The sequence below is a fragment of the Platalea leucorodia genome, assembly GCF_965183815.1.
Source record: "Platalea leucorodia genome assembly, chromosome: 6".
NCBI lineage: Eukaryota > Metazoa > Chordata > Aves > Pelecaniformes > Threskiornithidae > Platalea > Platalea leucorodia.
In genome coordinates this window covers 2214276-2237351 of record NC_138828.1, presented here as the reverse complement: position 1 = coordinate 2237351, position 23076 = coordinate 2214276, and the positions used below count along the sequence as shown (strand labels likewise).

The following is a 23076-nucleotide window of genomic DNA, read 5'->3' as shown; positions in this document are numbered from 1 at the left end:
CACGAGTGGAGAGCCTGTGTCTGCCTATAAGGGCGTGTGCAAATGATACAGCTAATCGTTTCCTAAAATAAACAGCCCAGCCGGCTAGCACCGACACTGTGGAAAATGTGGCTGGGGACTGAAACCGGGCATGTCTAATGCACAAAGACCTCTGGCTCTCGGAGGTGAAGGGGGGCAGGGGGTTGCACTATTACTGTGCGCTTTTATTCTCTTCATCACCAACAGGCAACAAAGCTGCTGAGTGCGAGGGCGTGCAAAACCACCCTGGTCCTTAGGGGACATCTTACCATCGGGGCCAGTGGCACTGTCCCACCCAGGGGCGAGGAGTGTAAGGCAAGGAAGTGTCCAGATAGCCAAGGGCTCACAGCTCTGGCTCCTGGTTTTGAGAAACAGAACTTAAAATCACTTGACTCATATTACAAAGACACTTCAGGTTTCAAGAGCAGAATCCTGTTTGCACCAGATTCTCTGCCAATATATAATAAGGGCTCGACCTGCCCCCGAAGAGCTTTCAGTCAAAGCAGACAAGATGAGAGAGGGGAGGGGTAAAAGAGGTGTAAAGCAAGAGCAGGTCTGTGGCAAAGCTGAACTCTTCTTCCAGCTCTGCCCACTGCATTGATGGGTTTCTTTGCTTATAAATGGAAAAGGGGCTCCATGGGATCTGTGGTCTATGGAAGGCTCTGGTCAGGTCCCGGGCAAATGTGAGGTACCGGGCAAGCAAACTTGTCCTGAAGGAGGGGAGTACGAGAGAGGACCTGGGTTTTTTTTTTTGTCCCGGATTTGGGATCGCTTGTGTGACTCTGAAACATAAACTTTCTGATGTAACCTGCAATGACCAGGGCTGTCTCCGTAGCATGTATACGTGTCTTGCACGGAACAGGCCACTTTTCAAGGGAAGCCCACTCTTAATAGCATTTTTGAGCAAGGGCTTCCAAACACCTGCATGGGGGATGAAGGGAGAGTAGGGCCAAGTAGGATACTGGCAGGCCCATTTGTAGTCAGGGTTATTGCATCAGTGTATCCCGAATTTCTGCTACCTGCAGTGCCCATTTCTCTCAATTAAAGTTAGCAGGAGGTGGTAAATCTCCCCGTGTTCTCCAGCTTTTCCTTCCGCAGCAGAACAGCAACCCTGGGTCCAGATACAGGCTTCTCCCACAGCCCGTGCAGCTGGGTTGCCCTTGCCAGGCTACCAAGAGGCTAAAGCCATGAGGCGATGCTGGCAGGCATCCCAGTCCCTGCCAGGGCAGCCTGTCACCTTACAGGCTCTCTTCCCTTTCTTCAGACCTTGCTGGCTGGGTCCCGAACCCTAGAGCTGTTCAAAGATCCCAGAATCTGCGTCCTGAGCTTTTTCTCCGGGTGCCAACGTCTCGTGCAGCAGTTGCATGATGCAACGAGCTCTCGTGTTGCATCAGCAGTGCTGACAGGCAAGGTTTCCCATGGGAGGTGGCGGGGGATGATGGGCGAGAGCCTGGCTCCTAGCGAGGCATCAGGTTATGCTGTAATTCTTCTTTACAAACCTTGTTTTCTCGCTAGGGCTCCATCTTCAGGAGAGCAAAACTTGGTTTTTTTCTTTTCCCCTTCCCAGAAAGTATTGCCAACAGGGTTTTACGTGGAGCTCTCTTCTGAAGCAGCAGCAAGCTGTTCCCTGTGCTCCGTCTTTTGCAGAAGGTTAAAAATAAGCCTGGCTAACCGTGGGGGGGTAGGGGTGTCTAGCTGAAGCACTGTTTCAGTTGCCTTGTTTGTAACAAAATAGGAGATGTTTTAGAAATATACGCGAAGGCGGGATGCAGGCAGCAGAATAAAGCCTGTGCAAAAGAGGCTGCTTCTGGTCTGTTTTGCTAAGCCGCGCTGATAAAAATACAGCACTGGTAAAATCCAAGCAGGGGCGTCCATGAGTATTTTCAAACCCGAAGGGAGAGACCGAGCAGAATGATATTCTGTGCGATTCTGTTGATTTCGGTGGTTTTCCCTGCCTGCCGGCGCTCAGCATATCTGAGTTTCGGTTGCTAAATCTACACGTCTGCATACAGTCCCTTTGGTCTGTATCTGGTGGCCCGAGAGCTATTCTTAGTCCCACGCAGCCACCTGTATGTCTCTGAGGATTTCTATCTAGATTGCAAGCTCTTTAGAGGAAGATTTGTTTTATGGACTGTTACTTTTATGGCCTATCCCCTTTTTGCTGCGTGGCATGTTGAATGACCAGAAAATGATCTGGGGAAGCAGGCATGAAAGAACTGTGGCAGTCTGGCAAGGGGCCGGCAAACCATCACCCCAGGCTTAAATTCTGGGCTGAGCGGGCAGCTAGACCGCCAACCTCACCGCAAGGCAGAGGCCAGCGGAGGAATAATGGAGAATTTGAAAAGAAATGGGAACCAGCCTCGTGGTCTCGGTCTCCTTGCGCTTGGCCTGTGCCTCCGGTTGGCCCTGGACAGGCTGAACTAGGGCTTTCCCGGTAGGAAGCTGGGCAGGTGCCTGGATGAAGCGAGGCAAGAGTTGTGTCTCTGTACGGCCTTGCTGTGCTGGGTGAGGCGTGGGGAGGAGGACAGCCGCACCAGGGCACGGGGTATCTCCAGCTAACACGCCGCCCGCTAGCAGCCTGTCCTACAGCTTGCTTTTCTCACTCAGAAGCAGAGAAAAGAGGGGATTACAACAAACCTGCAGCCATAGCTGATTATTGTGTTGGTAGCGGCGATTCCACTGATGCCTACAGCAAACTGCTGTGGTTTGGCTTGAGCAGTCCCTGATAACGGGATGAACCACCTCACGTTAGAGGCCACCTCCAGCTTCACCAGAAGCGGATGACATCTTCAGCAAGGCCTGAAGGAGGTTCAAATGTCCGTAGATGCTCTGTCTTCCCTGCTCTTGGAAATTAACCTTGGATTGAGAGACAACATGTCAACTACATTTGAATCACAGAGTCCAAGGGGAAGCAGGTCTCTCTTTAAGGCTCTGAATTTTGAAAGGGCAGACTTAAAAAAAAGAGAGCACTACGTTGTGAGGGCAGTTGGACGGAAACCGTCAGGGTCAGGGACACACTGAGGGCCTGGCTTTCTGTAAGGCTCGCTGGCAAAAGCTATCTGGAATTTTAACCACGCAGAAATTGACTGTGGACTTCTCTGGCTGGACTTCACACAAAAACCGGTAGGATTAAGCAGGAAAATTACAAAACCTGATGGGCAGAGATGGCTGTCTTTTAGTGGCCAACTAGTACAAAGTGACAATTTCCACTGAGGTGTGGCTAACAAAATAAATGCATTCTATGTCTCACTTAGCAAACCCAAGTTATTCTTGTTGCTCTCTCATACAGGCCTGTGTCCAGGGGACGCGATATCCGAAAATTGGCACGGACAGATTTGGAGAAAGTGTCTTAGCCTGAAGCAAAACAAATTTTTGGTGCAAGAGCAAATATGGAAAAGTTCGACCCAGAGGTGACTGTGGAGAAGCTGAGCCTGTCAGAGACAAGGCTCATTAAGTGAGCCTGCTCTGCCATCAGACCCACCAGAATCCAAACCAATCACCCAGAAGTGAGTAAAGTTGTGCCCCCCCCGCCCTGTTTCAGTTAACTTTAATATGTGTGACATGTCTTTTTCCACAAGAAGGTGGCCAGGAGTATTTATAAATAAAGCTGCACCTGTCCTGCGGTGAGAAACCACCACCTGCGCTTGCTCTACACAGAACTCCTCTTGCTGGGACGCGTGGCTGCTTAATTTCCAGGCTCTGGGTTTCTGAGTTCGGCCTAAACTCGGATCCAAGGAGCACAGCGGACGGGGAAGCAGCAGCAGCCCGGCTCTGCGGCCTGCCTTCGCCTTACCGCCCGAAGGCTGATCCGCAGCCGCGTTCCTGCCGCGAGATGCCTGTATCCCTGTAAGGATGCCCTTGGGGGAAGGGAAGGAGAGTTAATACAGGTACCTCAGATGCGTCCAGGGAGGTTTTCAGGTACTTTTTTCTCCCTGAAACTTTGGTCTGGTGGTAGGGAACTGAGTAATGAGAAGTTTCGGTTAACAGGGGACAGATGTCAGCTGCGTTTTCTGTCTTGCTTTTTTTTTTTCCCCTCTCGTTGTCGTAAGGTTACTATATGGATGGCGTTTCTAGGTGTCTGTGTTTTTAGGTGAAGAAAAACCCCCGAGGAGGGAAAAAAGCACTCTTTTCTTTCTATATGGCACTATTCATGGCCGATACCTGCCACGAGCGAGAAAAAATCCTCGCTCAGTGGCTGCTCGCATCACGCAGCTTCTTACGGATCTGTGTGACTTGACTGGAAATCGTAGAGTAGAAGCACACAAAGCGAAGAGGAGAAGTAAACAAATATAAGAGTAGAAATAAGCAAGAGTAGAAATAAACAAAGCTAAGAGTAGACGTAAACAAAGCTAAGAGTAGAAGTCGAGTCGGTTATGCTCCAGCGCTGGAGGGATGTAATCTATACGTTAGGTGCTTCACCGCAAGGGACCAGGGGTGCCCTTGCCGCGATCGTAGCGGGATCCCTGCGGAGCACAGGGCTCGGCGGGGAGCCCGACCCTGGCGGCGCCGGCCGGGGCCAGCACCGGTAGCCCAGCGGCTCCCGCCACCTCCCCGGCTCCGCTCGCCCAGTGCAGCGCCAGCGCCCCCGGGGGCGGCACGGCCGGAAGCGGAAGGAGAGCGGCGGGAAGCGGAAGAAGGGAGGCGGGGCCGGCGGCGGAAGCGGAAGCGCGGCGGGGGAGCCGGAGCGGAGCCATGCGGACCCGCCGCGGCACCCTGCTGCGGCCGCCGGCCCGGGCCGCCCAGGCGGAGGATGGCGGGGAGGAGGAGGAGGACGGCGGCCCCCCGGGCCCCGAGGGCCTGGCGGAGGAGGGGGAGGACTTCCACGAAGCGCAGTTCCAGGCGGTGATGGCGGCCCTGGAGAGCGGGGAGGAGGCCGGGGACAGCGAGGAGGAGGAGGAGGAGGAAGAAGTGCTGGGGCTGCAGCTGCCCGAGGAGGACAGCGAGGAGGAGGAGGAGGATGGACACGGTGAGGAAGAAGAGGAGGAGGCGCAGGGGCTGGATCTTTACATAGACCACAGCGCAGAAGAGGGAGAAGGGGAGGAGGATGAGGATGGAGAAGGGGAGGAGGATGAGGATGGAGAAGGCGAAGAGGAGGAGGAGGAGGAAGATGGGGACCTGTCCATGGAAAGCGACTTGGAGGAGCGCCGTCAGGACACCCAGCTCCCCCACGAGCTCTCCTGGGGCCAACGCAAGCAGCTCTACTACGACACGGACTACGGGAGCGATGCCCAGGCCAAGAGCAAGCGTAGCCAGCAAGAACTCGATGCTGAGGAGGAGGAAGAGGAGCAGGAGGCTCAAGTCATCCAGAGGCGGTTGGTGCAGGACTTAGGGGAAGACGATTACGGGCTGGATGTGATCCAGGGCTATCTGGCTGAGCGGCAGAGAACCCACGACAGCAAGGGGCAGAAGGTTGACAAAGATTTGCAGGCCCTTTCCAAGAAGGAGCAGCTGAAGCTGCTGAAGCAGGAGTCCCCTGAGCTCCTGCAGCTGATCGAGGACTTTGAAGTCAAGCTAATGGAGCTCAAGGACGAACTGCACCCGCTGCTGCAAATGGTCAAAACCGGCACGATCCCACAAGGGAAGGGCAGTCGCTATTTGCAGACCAAGTATCATCTCTACTTGAATTACTGTGCCAATATCAGTTTCTATCTGGTTTTGAAGTCCAAGAGGGTGCCGGTGCATAGTCACCCCATCATCGAACGGCTCGTTGCTTATAGAAATATCATCAACGACCTAGCTGTGATAGATCAAAAGTTATCCTCGCAAGTTCGTATGCTGTTGAAAAACTACTATGATAAGAAGGAAGATAAATTACGGAAGGAGAAGAAGTTTTCAGTGTTCCTCCCACTGGATGTTCAGAAAGACCAACCAAAACGTGCTCCTGCGCTTGCTAACGGCCGGGCTGCTGCTGCTGAATCGTCAGATGAGTCGGAGCTGGATGAGGAGGCTGCCCTGAAATACTATGAGATGATGGAGGAGAAGTTGAAACTCAAGAGGAAGAGAACTGAAGACCAAGACACGCTTGAAGAAGAAGAAGCGGTGTTGGAAGGGGAGGATCCAAATAAAAAGAGAGGGGTGACCTATCAGATGATCAAGAACAAAGGCCTCACGCCCAGAAGGAAGAAGATCGATCGCAACCCCAGGGTCAAGCATCGGGAGAAGTTTCGGCGAGCCAAGATTCGCCGCAAGGGCCAGGTCCGCGAAGTTCGGAGGGAGTTGCACAGATACGCCGGAGAACTGTCTGGCATTCGCGCGGGAGTTAAGAAGAGCCGGAAGCTTCAGTGATATTTATTTTTCTCTGTTTCTGAGAGCTGCCGCTAGCACTGCTGAACCCAATAAAAATTTTATAAAGAACGTTGTGGTTTTTATCCTTAAGAAAACTGGGGGTGGGGTGTGTTTGGTTGTTTTCAGAGGATGCTTTTCAGAAGGTGCCACCTCTAAAAGCAGCACAGGGCCCTTTCCTTACCCGAGCTGTGTGTTAAGGTGTTTTCCTCTGTGGCGATGCCGTCGTCTTTCCGTACTGTACGTCCCGGCTTTGAGAGGCTGCAAGGGATGTGTCAAGTGACGGGAATGAATCGGGCTGTGTGGGACTGAGGGGGAGAGCGGTGGGCTGGAGGGACCGCCCGAGGGAGGGGAGGATGGCATTCGTGCGGCCGTCACTGCCTTCTCCTCCTTTATACTGCCTTGTTCTGCTCCGTCCTTTCTCTGTGTTCAGCTGCAGAATGAGATATGTGTGGCTATGGTATTTTCTCTAATTCGTGTTCGGATTAACTCCTTGTGCTCTTATGTTTAAGAACTAACTGCTTTTAGCCTCCCTTAAATCTTTTGAATTTGTAACTGAGCAGAAAGCTATTACTTAAATCCCAGGTGGCCTGACGTACTGTTGCCTCTCCTGAATTCAATGAGAAGCGAAGCAAGGACACTTCTGGATTTGATAGTTATATGGTCTAAGTTATATATCTATATGTAAGTCATATCTGTGATAAATACATTCACTTCATCTATGATAAATATGGTAACTGTTGTCTGCTGCTACAGGTCTAACATAGCATCGATACAGGACGAACGGGTAAGGCGTAAGGTTGCCTTCCCTCTGAAGGTAAACTTTCAAAATGTTGTGATTATTTCTGCACCTTCCGGTGGGAAAATACATTTAACCCCCCGCTGAAGTTCTTGCTGGGAGTGGCCAGTTCCCGTTCAGGCTGTAAAGGAGAAATGGCTGATCCAATTTTCTCAAAGAGTTTAACAACGGCTGCCTCAGGTAAGACCCGCGCTTGCGCCTGGGACAAGTTTTGGGGAGCCCGTGCCATGATTTGTGTAGCAGTAGCATCCGAAAGGCATTCCTGTCCGTTTCCTAGGTGCAGTCACTTCGGGGGGAAAAATTGTCTTGTCCGTCGATGCTATTCCATGTTACGGAAGCGCTAGTGCATCTAGGTGGTTCGGTCGGGTTTTTTTGTGCCATCGGCTCGGGGGAAACCAAAATACGAGTGTGTGTTCTTGAACCTGTGACAGGCTGGATGCCGTCATTCAAACACGCAGGCGCTCTGCTCGTTCTCTGCGAGTGAAATGTGCTTCCATAGGTTTTGATGTAAACCTTTACAGCCTAGGCCTGTTTCTGCCGGGAACGTGCTCTTAATTGCTGACTGAAGCATGTTTTGTTCATTTTCCAAGCTGATTGTTGAAGGGAGAGGTACAAAAACAGTAAACTTAGGGTGGGCAGATGGGAATAGAAGTAAGGAGACTTTTTGAGGTCCTTACATATCCCGGATCCATGGGATACGGAGCTATGCATGACGATTTTGGCAGGGATTCTGCTATGGTAGATAGATATCTAGGACAAAATAGTGAACTGACAAGTTCTGCTGACTTTAATGGCCCTGCATTTGTTTGCCCCCTGCTGCTGACAGGCCAAACAGCAGTTAAATGCTGCATAATAATAATTTTTTTAAATTGCTCCACAGAAACAGGCTACACAGCATCGGGAATCGATCCCCTCTATGAAACCGCTTGGGAGATGTTTGCCTGCCTGCAGAGCCGCGGCACTTGGCATGGCAGGAGGTAATGGAAACTGCGGTGAGGGCCAGCGAGCGTCGATGGCAGCAGGGAACAAAAACTTGGTATTGCAGGTCAGGGCTGGGACTGGTAGCAGGTGTCTGTACGGGAGGAGGACAGGTCGCAGGTAGGTGCAGGAGTAAGGAATCATTTGTCACGGCTTGAAGTGGCTGGGGGTGAGCCTGCGTATGCTTTTCATGTGGCGAAATTCTTGCAAAGGAGAGGAGGGGTGTTAAAATCAAAAGAACCTCCTGGGACACGGAAATGAATGCAGGCGCTTGTACATAGCAAAAGGGAGCTAGGGCTCTTGTATCCCGTCAAAAGCCGGAGAGCAAGATGAAAATCACCGTCTGGAGCCTTGCTTTTCCTGGTGAGCTGGGAATAGCTCAGCTCCTCGGGCCGAGGCCCGTGCTGAACCCTGGCCCTTGTTCTTCAAGAGGGTGACAGAGGCAAAAGTGAGGCTTGCTTGAAGGGGTCACTGAAGGCCTCATCTCATTTGAGCACTGCTCTCTGTAGCCTGATGGCCTCAGGTGAGATGTGTAACTTACTGCCTGTGGGATAACGATGTCCTTCACCTGTGCTTACTCATCCTCCCTTCCTGTGAGCAGCAATCGACAGCGTTAGCCGCTTGCTCTTCCCAGAGTGAAGCTCGTGGCTTTTAGCGTGTCCCAGCCTCGCCAAGGAGGGAACTAGAGCTTTTCCCAAAACTACACCTTGTAACTCCGCGCTGGGATCACGACGGAGGCCGCCACTGATAATGCCGAGCTACGCTCCTGAGGCTTTGTGAAGAGGTCAGTAAAAGGTAACATGCTGGGGGGGGGGAGGGGAAAGCAGCTTAGGTGCTTTTTCTGGGGGGGAATGGTGTTGCATAACGGGCGTGACGTGGGATGCGGAAAATATCCAGCGGAGATGCTAACTGATCTCATTGCTACAGCGCCTGCTCACGCGCTTTGCGCAAAAAGGAAGGGCTGATGATCTTTCATAGATCTGCAGGCAAGCCGTAAGCATCCAAGGCGGCTTTGTGTTCCCTTGAAAAGGTTTTGGTGGCTGGCAAGCAAAACTCTGGCAACTTCGATCTGAGCAAGAAATAAGGGAAATAACAAATCGGCGCGTCGTTGGCTCCCCAGAACCGTTGGGGCGAAGGCTGAAGGCGGGAGGGAAGGCAGTGTCTCGGCACGGCCGGCGCGGGCAGCCAGCAGATGGCACAGCCCGGCTCCCCGGACCGCTGCGCCAGCCCCGTTTAATGAAGATCAAACCCAGCATTATGTTCAGTTGGTTAGTTCGGAGATTGGGCAAAGCCATAAATAGTTCTTTCCCGTACAGCTTTATGTATGAGTGAGCATGGGAAGGCCGTGATTATTCATGCCATGGGAGAGGGGACGCTGTGACATTGCTCTAAGAAATACTTCTTAGAGGGATCTTTCGTGCTGAAGGGAAATCCCTGGTGGTAAATCGGTTTTGAAGATCCCTCTGAAAATGGACATGTGCGAAATAGGGGAAGGACCACGCACGATGGTAATAATAAGCGAAAAGCGGAGCAAGGTCACGGTTAATGTTGGGTTTTTTCTTTCTCCCAGTAGTGTTTCTGGAGAAGGCGCTGACACTGCAAGTGATGTGCTTCAGCCAGGGGATGGCTCCTGGCCTCCTCGCCAGGCTCCCGCTTGGCAAGCGCCGGCCGCCCTGCGTGGAAAGGACTGGCGGTGGGGTCTGCCGCAGCGGCACCTCGTGCAGGTTAGGACTTACGCGCTCGGGCGACAGCCGTGCCTCACCGCAGCCACGGAGATACCCGTCCTTCCCCTCCGCTCGCTTGGAGCGCGGTAATTCAGGAGACGCTCGGTCCCCTGCGCACGTGCACGGAAATGATTTCTATTTTCGAAGCACGCGGGCAGCGTGTAGGAAGCTCTAAGGAGAGGTATGAGCTGCTCTGTTGTCTTTATACACCTGGAAAACATAATCCTTGGTGGGTGGTAAGTACCCAGCGTAAGCCTGGCTTGCCTTTGGAAGCTGGGGCAGAAAAAGTCGAGTGGCAGAGAGGGTGGACAGTGTTTTCTGCATCACGACACGAAATTTCTATTTATAAAGGGTAAGAAAAATATATGGAGTAACTCGCACGGAAATACATCTGCTGCTGCCTGAAGTTTTCTCAAGGCTTTCCTAGTTGTCTTCCATAATATTCTATCAGCAACAGTCTGGATGCTGTTTTACTCTTGCTAGCGCTGGCAAACAGAAATTCAAACATTCAGCTTTGAGATTGGTAAAATGGTTTAAAGCATGTGTTAAATTAGTCGCCACACGTTGCGCGACTCGGGGCAGCACTGGAAAAAGCGGTCTCCAGAAACCATTTGCCTTTACAGCTTGGCTTTTGCCATTTTTATGTGAGGTTTAAAAAGAAAGAAGCGACCTGTTTCAGCTTAACCCGAGTGCAGGATGTTCTTTTTAAACTGGCAGATTTACGGCCTTTCTCTCTGCCTGTTGACAAAACTACGGTCCGGGTTAATTGCCCTGCCTGAATGAGAAGTCTTTATTGCTGTCTTCAAAGAGACAATCTCCCAAGCGAAATTCCCATCGGTATCGCCCGTTTGGTAGTTTTAATAGTAAGGATTATATGTGAACCTTGTCACCTCCTGCCGATGGATGTGAAAACGCTGCTGTCTCCATGCGATCTCGCCCTCGGGAAGGCGAGGAGGAGGCAGGAGGTGGTGGGACAGACGGGCCAGGTAAAGGAGGTGGGAGGCCGACTCCCTCGTCGCTGTGGGAAGGTGCTTTCTTCTGATTAAAACCTGCGTTTCCCCGTGCGGGCCGTGGTCCCGCGAAGGCGATTCCCGGCGCGCGGGGCTGCTGCCGCCTTCCTTCGGGCTTGGTGTGGAAACGGCCCGTGGGGCGGCCGCGACGGGACCGCGTCTGGCTGTGAACGGCCTCCCCGCAGCCCAGGCCTGGGGAAGCTTATGCTCGAAGGCGAGGTGGGCTTGTCTTCAGGTTGTTCTGTCTTAAAGCGTGAGAAACATGAATTGGTAGTGATGAACAAGAAAGCGGTACGGGTAGGACGGTGTGAAAAACCAGACCCGCTCAGAAGAGGGGTGGAAACGAGGTCCCCTCCGTACCGCCGGAGCCCCCGCACCTCTCGCAGCTCGGCTCTCCGTTTTCGGGCAGCCCTCCGCGGCCCGTCCCTCGGGCAACGCGGGCGGGGAGCGGCGGCCGGCTGCCCCAGCCCGGCCCGGGGGAGCGGAGCAGGGCCGCGCCGCCGCCGCCGCCGCCGGCCGGGCAGGGCCGGGCTCCGCGCCCCGCGCCCCGCGGCAGGTAGGGGCCGCGGCGGGGAGCGGGGCGGCGGCGGGGGAGGGCGGCAGCGGCCCCCCCGTCGCCGCGGGGGCGGAGGGCGGGCGGAGGCGGCGGCCGCGGCCCTGCTTCCCGGGCGGGGCGGGGCCCGGGGCGGCGATGGCGGAGGCGGAGCGGGCGCCGCTTCTCCCGCCGCTGGCGGAAAGTTCCCGGGACGGGGCCGGCGCGGAGCTGCCCCCCGCCATGGAGCGGCGGGCCGAGCCCGGGGAGGAGGCGGCGGAGAAGGAGGAGGAGGAGGCGCGCCCTGCCTCGCCGCCTTTCTTCCTCCTCTACCCCGGCCATGGAGGCGCCGCCGCGCCGCCCGGCGTGTGGAGACCCCCGGCGCCCCGCGGCGGGGCCGCGCTGCCCGTGCTGGTGCTGAGCTACCCGGGGCCGGACGGGGCCCTTGGCGCCGGCAGCCGTGAGTAGCCGCGGGGCTCCTCCCCGGGAGCCTCCCTCCGGGCGGGGGGGAGCCGCCCCGGGGCGCCGGGAGGGGTGGCGGCGGCCCGGGGCCTCCCTTCGCGCCGCTCCGCCGCCCGGGGCTGGGCGGGCGGGCGGTGTCGTGGCAGGGCCGAGGGCCGCCGGTGCGAGGCGGGAGGGAGCCCCGGGCTCCCGCTGCCTGCAGCCGTGCCCCGGAGGCGTCGAAGGCAGCCTGCGGGTGAGCGGCTGCGGGCGGGGATGAGTTAGCAGCCTGCGCCTGGAAACGGGGTGCCCTCCCCAAAACCCGGCCGGGCCGCAGCGGAGGGCGGCCTGCGGGGCGCGGTGGGGGCCCGGCTGCTCCCCGGGGCCCGGGGACGGGGCAGCCTGCGTGCGAACCGGCCAGGGAAGCGCTGGCAGCGGGCGGTTCGTCTCCGCGTCGGTCGGTGATGCCGACCCACGAGCTCGGCAAAACCAGCGCCGCACCGACGCCTTCCCGGACCCTTTCCTCTGGGAAGAGTTTGTGACACCGAACAAGCTCTCCTCGGCTTGGGATGGAGCCGAGGGCGGGAAGCACCCGCTCGGGCTTCCTCGTAGCGCTGGCGCGGCGAGCGGACTTGAGGCGAGGGCCGCCGGACGGGGCTGGAGCGCGTGGGCGCTGGCGTGGGGCGCGTCGGGTGGGAAATGGTTTTCCGCTTCGTGACGGGCTTTGTAACGGTGTGTTTGGGTGAGCCGGAGTACCGTGAAGGAGTTGTTGCGTGTGCTTTAAAAGCAAACAAAAACTACACGTACGGGTGTAGCTAGAAGAGACCTTCCCTTTTCCACCCATCCATCTTGAAAGTAGCCAGTGGCTTCGTCTCCGGGGCTGGGGCCAGGGCGTGGGCTACCAAGCTTTTTGCTTTGTCTCCTCCTGCCTCCATCCCAGGTGAGCGTTCATTCACACGTCAGCTGATTATTTTGGGGTGGGTATCTTTTTTTTTTTTTTTCATTTTCTTGTTCTTTTCCCCTCCCGAAGCTCGGGTACTTTATTTAAGGCATTACTCAGCAGAGCTGTAACCCGTGAGGCAAGAAGTCAATTTCTGCGGTGCCAGGAGCGGATGAAATGACCGAGCCTGGCCTGCAGCTCGGCGAAGGGCTGGCTCTGCCTGCCCACTTGTGTCCGCACTCCCAGCCGCCCTCCCCGACGAGCTGTCGTTTAAACGGATAGCTTCCTCTCGAAACCTTCTTTTTCACTCTTTTTTTTTCCCCCTAATCAGGAAATCTTTACCCACTGTAGCCCTTTGATGTGCGTGCAAGGGACTGAGCTATTTCTGATAGAAAAGAAGCCTGTAAGAACAACACTTAATCTTTAGCCATCGTGCTTTTTCTGTTCAAACTTTGTCGTAAGAAGGCTTCTGTGTAGGTGTGGCGAAACTGAGGCATAGAGATCAGCACGTTTGTTCACAAGGAGTTAGTGTGAAAACTCGTCGGTTGAGCAGTGCTTTATCGTGTTAGCCTTGCTCTGCAGAGACTTTTCATGGAAGCTTTGTGAAAAAGCGTTATAAAACGTATATTAAAGTTCCCTTGCTCTTTTTGGTCTCAGAGGTAATAGCTGTCTGTGCGATATCGTATGTCAGAGCCCGCTCGGTTACCGAGTGACTGATGCAGTGACAGCAGTGGCCGAAGGGAATGGGAATCGTATTCTGTTTGCATACTCTCTTGGACTCTGTCTGTCCTGGGTCGAACCCTGTCGGTAAATCAATTTTTTTCATCATCCCTGGTTTGTTTGGTTTTGTTTGTTTGTTTGTTTTCCCCCCAGTTCTCATATCTGAAAAAGCACCTTTCATTTGTTCTTCATTGAGCAGCAGGAGCAGCGGATTCTGCTGCAAAGTTTTGCTTGTTCACGGGCTGCTTTGGATTTTTGGGATCGTTGTTCAAGCGGCGGGCAGAGCTTCGCTCTGGCGCAGAAAGGGTGTTGTGTGTTCGGCTGCTGAACTTCATCCTGGCTGCCTGTGGTGTATCTGGCCTTGCAGGTGTCATCGCTTCTTGCATCTCCTCTACCTGGTGGTTGCTGCGTGCAGCGTTGAGGTGCGGCGGCGTTAATCGTGGTCCGGGTTATAAAGGTGGTCCTGTCGGTGTTGGTATCGCTGGGGAGACCCCTCGGAGGCCGGCGGAGCCCTCTTCCCCAGGCTCTTCTCAAGTGTCGTGAATTCAGGTCGCCGTACCATATCGACTGCTCTTGGTCTGCTTCTCCTTCTGCAGGAGTACCTGAAGTGATGGTTCACATCTGCTTCCCTCGATTCTTCAGCGCTGGAGTTAGTTTTAGAGTTCAGATAAGCTGAGGAGGGTCAAGAAGGCTATTTTTGCATCTTGTGCGTGTATTAAAAAAAAAAAAAAAAAGTCACATACTCTATGAATACTACCCCCTCTCTACGTAGCTGTAAACTGAACGCAGCGATTTAAGTGAAGGGTGTTTCTTGCTGGACCGCGAGTTCCTTCAGTGCCTGATGTCTGTCCTCTCCATGAGCAGTAATGAAAATAACTCCTCTGTGTTGGCATTTACATGTTGTAGGGGAGGTAGTGACCAATATACCAAAAAGTCAATATTTCAGGATATTTTGCAGGTTTATTTGAAGTTGTCTTTTTTTTTTCCTCCTCCTGTTATGATGCAATCGTTAAACTGTTTTCTCTCTTGGGGTCTCGCCACAGGATTGAAGGGTACTGTACAGCTGCTTAATTTTATATTTGAGAAATCTGGAAAAGCATGTTTGCTGCTTGTGAACTCATGACAGCTGTCGTGGCTTTGTGTTAGGGTATTCCTGGAGAGTGGTGGCTTGATGGGGTTCGGCCTGCGACTGTTGCTTCCAGCTGCGGAGCTCAACCCCCGGGTTATTCCCAGCCAGGCGGAGGCCTGCTGCTTGTGTTAGCAGGGCAGTGGTGCATGCCCTGTAGGGAGGGTGACGAGAAGCCCCGTGACGAACATAAATGAAGAAAAGGTGGTAACAAAGAATGAAATCTTAAGAATGGGTCTCTATTACAACTTTATTTTCTCTACAGGTTTTCTCTTGGACATATTTTTTTCCCCTCCAACTAATCTTTCTCCATCTTATCCAAGTTTTCTTATTTATGAGGTAAGAGAGAGGAGATGATTGCAAACACCAGGTGAAGGTGAGAGGGAAGGAGACTACAAAAGCTTTCTCTGCCAGCAGCACCTGCTTTTTTTTGATACAGGTGGTTCCAGACAGACAGAAGGAATGAGAAGATTTACTTAACCACGCTGAGCTGCAGTAAAACTTTAGGATACTTTTTACATGCAGTAGAAGCAACTTGATTATGCTGTCTTCAAAAAGAATAACACAAAAACCCCTAAAATAAACGAAAAGCCCCCAAAACCTTTCCTTGCTCCCACTGCAAGCCTACCAGATATCGTGATACTTGTACTAGACTTTTCCTTCCTCTTGTTTACTTGTGCCCTCAATTATGGGAGTTACTTGAATCCTTAAATGATATCTCTGTATTTTACAGTAGGTAGACAAAAAACCCAGTTTGTCACTTATTCTGGGAATTAAGAAATTGTGTCATGCGTTTTCGGGTTGTTAAACTGCCTTTTGCCCACTCACGTTTTTAGCACGCAGGGTTCAAAGTGCCACTGGTATTTGAGGCAACGTACGTATCTGTGCTGGCAGAGGAGTCAGAAACAGACTTTGCAACGTAGATGCTTCGTTACCAACTTTATCTTTGTAGATTAAGTTCCATGTAAGAGATTGCCTGGAGAGAGGCTATTGGAAGAGCGTGACCGTGTGCTTTGTGGAACAGCAGCTCCGTTGGCTCTAGAACCGGGCAAAGCCCCGACGCTGTTTTTCTGGTCGTCACAACGGGTACAGCTGTTGAGAGGACTGAGGGGCAGTTGGACAGCATGTTGGTGCGGGGTTGAAGCCGAAGTGAGAGAAATGAAGAGGGCAGGAGAGCAAAAGTCACGTTCGTAAGTTTGCTAGGAGGAGGTTTTCAAGTGTCGGGCAAGAGCATGGGCAGAAAATAGCAAGGTCTGAGTGGTTTCCCTTAGAAACGTGGGAGCTGCCATGCTGGACCAGGCTGTCAGGCTGCCTCGTCGGAGAGAGCAGCCCCGAACAGCTTGCAGGCTTTAGGAGAACTTGCAAGAACCTGCTCATGATTCATGCTGGTCTCGGGCTGCGATAGAAAGGCTTGTGTTTCCTCGTCGTTTTTGTGCTGTTTGCATGGAGTTCGCTCTGGCGCGGTAGGCTTTCTCAGGCGCTCGGAGCAGCTATTTTAGAGCTCAGCGGTGCATCCGAGCCGTTACCACCGGACAGTTTCCTTCGGCAGCGGTTCCCATTTGTATAGTATTGGTGGCTTTTTTATGGTTCTGTGGTCTCCTGCGATGTTAAATAACCAGAAGCAGCGCAGTCATGTGAAGCAATAATCTCGTCTGCCAACTTTGCCATTTGTTCTCGATGGCTGCTTTGCAGCCTCTACCCAGCCATCAGGGAAAGTTTCTTCCTGACGATGGAAACGTGGCTTGCTCGCAGGCCGGGCTTGCTGGCGCTGGAAGCAAAACTCCACCCGAAGGCGCCCCTTGGAGTCCGAAAGGTTTTTTGGGAATTTGTTTGGGTTTGATGGCTGAGATTATTCTGATTTATTCAGCTTTAGAAACTAAAAATACTTTCCAGTACAGCTGAGCTTTCAAATTCTGGTGGCTGATGGAGTGCTTTGCTTTCAGAGTGTTAGTCTTAAATTTCCAACGCAGGCAATGTCGAATTCTTTTCTCTTGAAACCATTTTTGCAAAAATCTGCCTTGTTTTGTAACGTAGCCAAAGCTCTGTCCACTTTTGCTGAAGTCTGGCTAATAGGAGGGTTTTGCAAGACCAGCCCAGGCTGTCTGACTCGTTTGAGCAAGTGGTTCTTCGTTAAGAACCTCCTTTTCATTTATACCTACGCTGGGCTTTCTTTCGTCCTTTGACTGCTCATTGAACCCTGCTGGAGCTGTATCGCTTGGCCTTGAGCTGCGTGGTGGTTTTATCAAAGGCTTTAGAAAAGACAAATATTTGATCCCTTTCTTGTGTTTCTTCCGAAGATGCTGTGTTGCTTTATAACTCCGAGGCATAGGCTGGGGTAGGGGAAGGTTGGTCTTGTGTTTTCCAGGCGGTGATAAAAGGCTCGCAGGGCAGCAAGTCACAGGATAGTTCCCGTTTGGGGTTTTGGGGGGTTGCTTTGGTTTTTTATTTCCCTTCTCTGAGTAGAGTTTTTGTTTTCCCCCAGTACTGTAGCGGACATACGGACATTACCCCCGTTTGTTATGGTTTACCCCTTGCCATAGCTTCCCCTGAAAGCTGTCTTGGGAAGGCACGTTCTCTATTTTTATACCGTAGGTGTAAATTCAGCCGTGTACTGGGACCTGGAGATTGCCATCTCCTCTGGACGGTTGAAGAGTTCTTAGGTCTTCAAGTACCCGTATCAAAACTTGGCAAGAAGAAACAAATCAGCCTGAAAAATAAGTTCTGAACTTGTCATTGTTTTTTTTTTAAAAAATCCAATACAACTCATCAGAGTTTCTAAGCATATGCCTACTTCGTATCCTTTTTGTTTCTTAGAGGAGTAAAAGGTACGGTTTTACAGAGGTGAGGTAGCTCGGTGTCTTTTAAGGTGGCAAATGTTCAAAGTCTCTTAGGTGTTATATTGTGTCTAAAGCTTTGTTTTGGGCAAAGCATACTAAAAACTGAAATTAATGAAAGCTGAAAAATATTTTTCAAGTACTTGAAATATCCTTGTGGAGCATTTGCAGCAGGAGCATTGCGTAAAGGAGCCTGAAAACCCAACCCAGCTGCAAGGGGCAGACTGCCTTCTTTTATTTCTTCATGCTAAGAAGAAGCAAACGGCATAAAAGAAAACCAGTTGAACAGTTCCTTGGTTTTTTAACAAACCTCCGCTGCGATCCTGGTATGCGGCTCACTTGCCAGCGCTGACTTGGGTTGGAGACCCGTGTTGTGAAAGGGGAGCTGCAGGGTTACACCGACGGCTGCTCCTCTTCCTCGGTGTTTCAAAACAAAGGATTTAAACTGTCCGATAATTAGGTACCTTGGCTAACAGCTTGCACAATTGCTTATGGTAGTTTGTTGATTCTGTAGGTTTGTTTTGATTATTGGCTGTTTGTTTAGACCCTTTCAAAAGGTTGGCAAGAGCGCAGCTGCTCTCCTGTCGCTGTTTGTGTATGGCAGCTTTCACTGGTTTTAAGAGCGGTGCAAGGTGAACGCTAACGCTGGAGGTTGTCATGGATGAAAAGATGTGTAAATGTCGTCTGAGTTAAAATGCTGTCGGGGCGGCTTATAAACCCCTTTCTTTCTTGGGGCGAAGGAGCGATAGCAACTGTTGTCGTTCGTGAAATCGTTCTGCTTTGCCTGGCTGCAGTGACACGCTGCCTGGCTCTTGCTTTGTTTGAGGGTGATGGGGGGCAAGAGCTGCTGACTCAAAACGTTGTGCCCCAAGCAGGAAGTTTTCACTGAAAGCAACCGCTTCCTCTGGCCTGTTAGAAATAACAGCTCTTAACCCTTTTTTCCAGTTTTTTGAGGTTTTTACATAAGGGGTGCTTTTTTTTCGAGAAGCTGTACGCATCGGCACGCTGAATTCTGGATCGAGGGATCGGTTGTTGTGTTTCACAGCCCTAAGAAACAGACGCACGTCCTTTGGTGTATTTCTTCAGGGAGGAAAAAGTACGGAGAATAATTAAGGTCCCGCGCGTTAATCGTTCATACGTTCCTATCCGTAAGCTTTTTTGGTGAACGGTCAGCCTTCTCCGAATTTACACGGGGGGGGGGGGGGGGGACGGACGGACTAGGCATCCATTTCAAATGGATGCTACGCATCTGCTCTCCGCAAGTATACTGGAGCCGCTCAGGAATGAAGGCAGATCAGCTCATCGATTGCTGCCCGCTGTCGGAGTCGAAGCGGGTGGCGATACCGCGTCCCGTGCCCTGGTTGAGTAGTGACCTCGGGAATACGAAGGGTGCCTGTTGACCTGGGACCTCTTGTCCCCTGGAGGTGGGGCTGCGTGGGTCGGGGACCTGGAGGAGGTTCAGCCGGCCGGGAAGGGACGGGGCAACGCGGCGCTCTCATCTTATTCTTGAGAGACTGACGGCCTGTTTCTCTGCTAACTGAGAGGTAGTACGTCTTCATCAGCCTCACCTGAGCAGTTCCAATTTTCAGATGAGGTTTTCCAAGTGTAAGATTCAGTCAAGTAGCTGTATATGTTTGTTCTCATTGTTCTTCCATGTGCACGTGCCCTCCGAAAAGAGCTTAATCCTCGGTCGCTAAAGTGCTTAGAGCCGGACCTGTTTTTTCCTCAATGTTTCCCTGAAAGGATAAATCCACCCTAACGTTTTTTTGTACGTGGGAAACCTTAGCTCAAAGATTACCCTTTGAGAAGGTCGCGCAGCAAATAAAACGTACGCTGCAACTCGCGCACCTACTGTGAAAACAAAGGTGCTCATTGAACTGACGGAGCGACATCCAGGCACGTGAAAGGAATACAAACGCGTCTTTGTATTCCTCGCGCCGGCTCGTCTGCGCTCCTTTGTAGTACGGGGGCGACCGATCTGCGCGGTGCCTTCGGCTTGCTCGCGAACCGACTGGCCTAGCCTGGCGAGAAGGTGCTGCGGATGAGGAGAGCCTAATTGCCGTCCCTGCATCAGCAGCCTCTCGGAAGCATCCTGGGAATTGCTTGCCCTACGCTCAGAGCAGCTGGTCACATGAGCCTGAATTTTCAGTTCAGTTCATTAGTCAGCCATTTTGGTCAACACCCTGCTTACTGCGCACAACCAATCCTATCAGCACTTGCTGTCCTGGCGTCTCTGGGAAGAAAGGGACCAGCAGTTGGATTTCAGCAAACCTGGATATCTGTCTCTACAGTCTTCCTGTGGTTTTGCTTGGGTAATCATCAGAGGAAGCCATTCTTTTTCCTCCTTCTGCTTTTTTTTTTTCTTTTTATATTTCTTTTTACCTTTTTTTTTTTTTTTCCCCCCCTTACCTCCTGTCTTTGATGCAGAAGCCAGGTTTTCTGTGGTCGCTTAGGATCAATAGCCTCTAGCATAGCTGAAGACGACGGAGGTGGAAAGGAGGGAGGAAGAGGCGAGCGCAAAGGAGCGGCGTTTTTACCTTGCTTTATATATGAAAAGGCCAGAGCAGTCTGTGCGATCCTGAGCGTATCTGTCCTTTAATAGCAAGGTATTTCTTATTTTCTTCTTCGGAAAGCTTTTCTTTTTAGTTCTTATTTTTTTTCCCCCTGTTGTTGTTGTACCAGCTGAGTCATCATGTCTGCTCTGACGCCTCAAAGCGACATGCCAACCCCCACCACAGACAAGATCACTCAGGCTGCCATGGAGACCATCTATCTTTGCAAATTCCGAGTGTCGATGGATGGAGAATGGCTCTGCTTGCGCGAGCTGGATGATATCTCGCTGACGCCCGACCCGGAGCCTACCCACGAAGGTACGGTCCGGTTCCCTGCCTCGGGATCCCTGCAGCCGTCGCATTGTTCCAGCCGCTGCGGGAGTTGGGAGGGGGTGTCTCTGGGATGAGATGCTCTGGTCCTGCCTGGGGAACCTGGACACTATTTCACATATTAGAAAGCCAAACGGGTGCTTCAGATTGCCCTTAGAATTGGTTTCATCTGTTGTAATCCGCCCCTTTAAGAGAGACAGATTTGTGCTTAATTGTTGTTATTTTTTAAGCTGTCTCTGGAAAGATCAGGTTTGCGTGTCTCAGGAAGGAAGATAACCACGATGTGTGCTCAGTGATATATTTAATCATGATTTTACTCTTAAAACAGGAGCTTACAGCTCCGTTAGTCAGCTGTCAGCTTTTACAAATGGAGCATACTGGCAAAGCAGAGCCGCGTGTCTGCGTGCGGTCAGCGGGTAGTTTTTGGGAAGCCCCGAGTGATCGCGCAGCTATGCCCGTTGTCGGGTGATAATACCATCGCAAGTCTTCCAGCTCGCCTCTGTGGATAATGGCTTGGAAGCCTGAAAAGTGGAGGTGTAGCACCACGCCTTGCTTTCTTCTTGAAAAAGGGGTTTGCGACCTGTGTTGATGGTGAAAATAATACCAGGTCACGTAAAATGAGGATTGAAAGCTCTGTGAGTACTGAAAACGCAAGAGGTCATCCCCGCGTTGCTCTGCCGATAAAAAAAGCGGGGAAGGAGGAGACATGATGAATTTCCGCAGGAATTTTGCTCCCGCCGTCACCGCCGGTGCCAGGTTCCGAGTGCCCCTTGCTGGATGCCGAGCATCTTTCGGTCTTACAGCGAGGGGGCTCCATCTTTTCACGCCTGACCCTTTTCCAGTAACTACTGAAGTGCGACTCCACCGAGTAGTCTCGCTTGACCCGTTTGTTGCCGGCTTGTCAAGTCAGTAACGCCTTATTATATCGTTGTCTTGCTGGATGAGGCAACTTAAATTGCGGTGAGGATTTGAGCTTTAAAATGAATTCCCGGGTGATAATTTAATTTCCATTTGACAGCCGCTTTCTGTGCTAGCAGCCCTTGGGTTTGAATTTGCTTGCCAAATACTTAGTCACACAGTGGGGTACTAGACAGAGGCTTCAAAAGCCGAGACTAACGCTGCCTCTGAAGCGTGTCCCAGGGTTTCAGAGAGGTGCTGCGGGCTCGGGAAAGCAGAACCAGAGCGGCGAGTACAGGGTGAGCCAAGGGCGCAGTAATTCAGCCGTCTTCCGATTCCCATGTTCTTGTATGTGGCACAGGCTTGTTCAGACCTTGCTCGCTCTTACTCGTACGGTTTTGGATTTCAGTGGTTTGCTTTCTTCAACATTACGTTCTAGTGTAGGTGGATTGAGTTTTATATATTCTCTCTCCCATAAATAGTAACTGCTCTTTGGCCTCGGCATGTTGTAGTTAATAAATGACCTTCCAAGCAGTCCAGGGCTCTTCTCACAGTATAGCCTGGAAAACCTTTCAGGCCCACGGAGTCAGTTCGTTAGATCCTTATTTTTGTGTTTGTCTGTCTTCTCTGTTTGCCGCCTTGCTCTGAGCCCGCTCACGGGGAAGGTAGGCTTGGATGGATCCAGCGTCTGTAACACAGCTTTTCTGGGTTGCCTTTCTGAAATATGCTGAATGTGCTGTCCTGACAGGGTACAGATGGCACTCTTGCCTATCTGCGTAAACAATTCAAACGCTAATACGAGACTAACCCTTCCCCCAAACTAGAAAAATAATTGGTTTTAAAGCTGTAATTACAGTCACTCTCTTGCAAGTACCAGAAAGGGTTATAAAATAGTATTTTCTCGTTTCATTGCCATATTATTTAATTCATATGTCAAAAATGAATAAAAAAAGAGAGAAGTGTATCATAACGACCTTTATGGAGATTTTGATACGTTCCTAAATTAAGGTGGCTTGTTGGGAGGCAGAAGGACTGGCTGTTGGGAGGGATTTTGGACCCAAGTCACATTTTTCACGGAGATCTAAGGTCAGGAAGGAGCGTTCATAATGGAAAAGCTGACACAGCTTCATCCCTCGCGTTGGAGCCGGTGCTGCTGCATCGGCGCTGCTGCCGTGTCCTCCGGCTGTGCGCGGGTTGGGGGGACAGGGTGACGGGGCTTGCGGGCACCGACTGCTTGGCTGGGAAGAAAGGCAGGAGACCTAGGAGCTGAGGCTGGCACGTCTGGTAATATCGCCATAAAACTGATGTAGAAAGGTAGGGATTATGAAGAAGAAAAAAAAAAAAAAGGCTCTGGAGTTCTGCCAAAGGCCTAACAAAAGGTTGCATTTTTTTTCCTTACAAATCAAGACGGAAAAATAATGTATTGCGGTAGCAAATCCAACAGCTTGTTGAAATAAGGATTTGAAGCCTCTAGTTGCTGTCCCTCGGCTCTTGGTGCTTCCCGAGAGTTGTTTGCCTCTGGCCGCTCTTCGCTCTGCGCGCCCCCGGCCCGCAGGCAGCCATCCCGCCTTCCTCCTCCTCCTCGCCGCGCGCCCGGCGCGCTGAGGGTGAAGCTGCGCTCCTGGCCTTGCCTCGCGGGTCTCTGCGCCCGTCCTCGCGGCGCGCCGGCCCGCCGCGTCGCGGCGAGAAGAGGAGGAGAGCGGTTCTGGGCGGTGAGGAAGTAAGAAGACCAAGGGTCAAGAACAGAACAGCGCGCGGGATGGGCAAGGACTAAAATGCCGTGGAAAACGAAGGTTTTAGTCTCGAGAATTTTGTCTGTCGTACTCCTCTGCTGGGCTGCTCTCATGTAACGCCCTGCGATGGCTGGGTTGTTAAATGGTGTGGGAGGCGTAG

The 23076-nt window shown here is 52.2% G+C and overlaps 2 protein-coding genes across 4 annotated transcripts in view; both read left to right on the top strand.

Moving 5' to 3' along the window:
• Positions 1 to 4684: 4684 nt before the first annotated feature.
• UTP3 (UTP3 small subunit processome component) lies at positions 4685 to 6364 on the top strand. The gene has a single exon (XM_082315585.1). It carries the CDS (start codon positions 4711 to 4713, stop codon positions 6301 to 6303), a length of 1593 nt encoding a protein of 530 aa, XP_082171711.1. The 5' UTR covers positions 4685 to 4710; the 3' UTR covers positions 6304 to 6364.
• Positions 6365 to 11548: 5184 nt separating this feature from the next.
• RUFY3 (RUN and FYVE domain containing 3) overlaps positions 11549 to 23076 on the top strand; it is a 55617-nt gene continuing 44089 nt past the window's right edge. For 2 of the 3 annotated variants that reach the window (XM_082315211.1, XM_082315213.1), the window contains exon 1: positions 11549 to 11803. In XM_082315211.1, the coding sequence (XP_082171337.1) occupies positions 11587 to 11803 (217 nt within the window). In that variant the 5' untranslated portion in view covers positions 11549 to 11586. Of the gene's footprint in view, positions 11804 to 20086; positions 20275 to 23076 lie in introns of all 3 variants that reach the window. The other variant, XM_082315212.1, reaches the window with a different exon arrangement.

Coding starts and splice junctions, on each gene's coding strand:
- UTP3 (XM_082315585.1), top strand. CDS start 4,711: ATGCGGACCCGCCGCGGCACCCTGCTGCGGCCGCCGGCCCGGGCCGCC.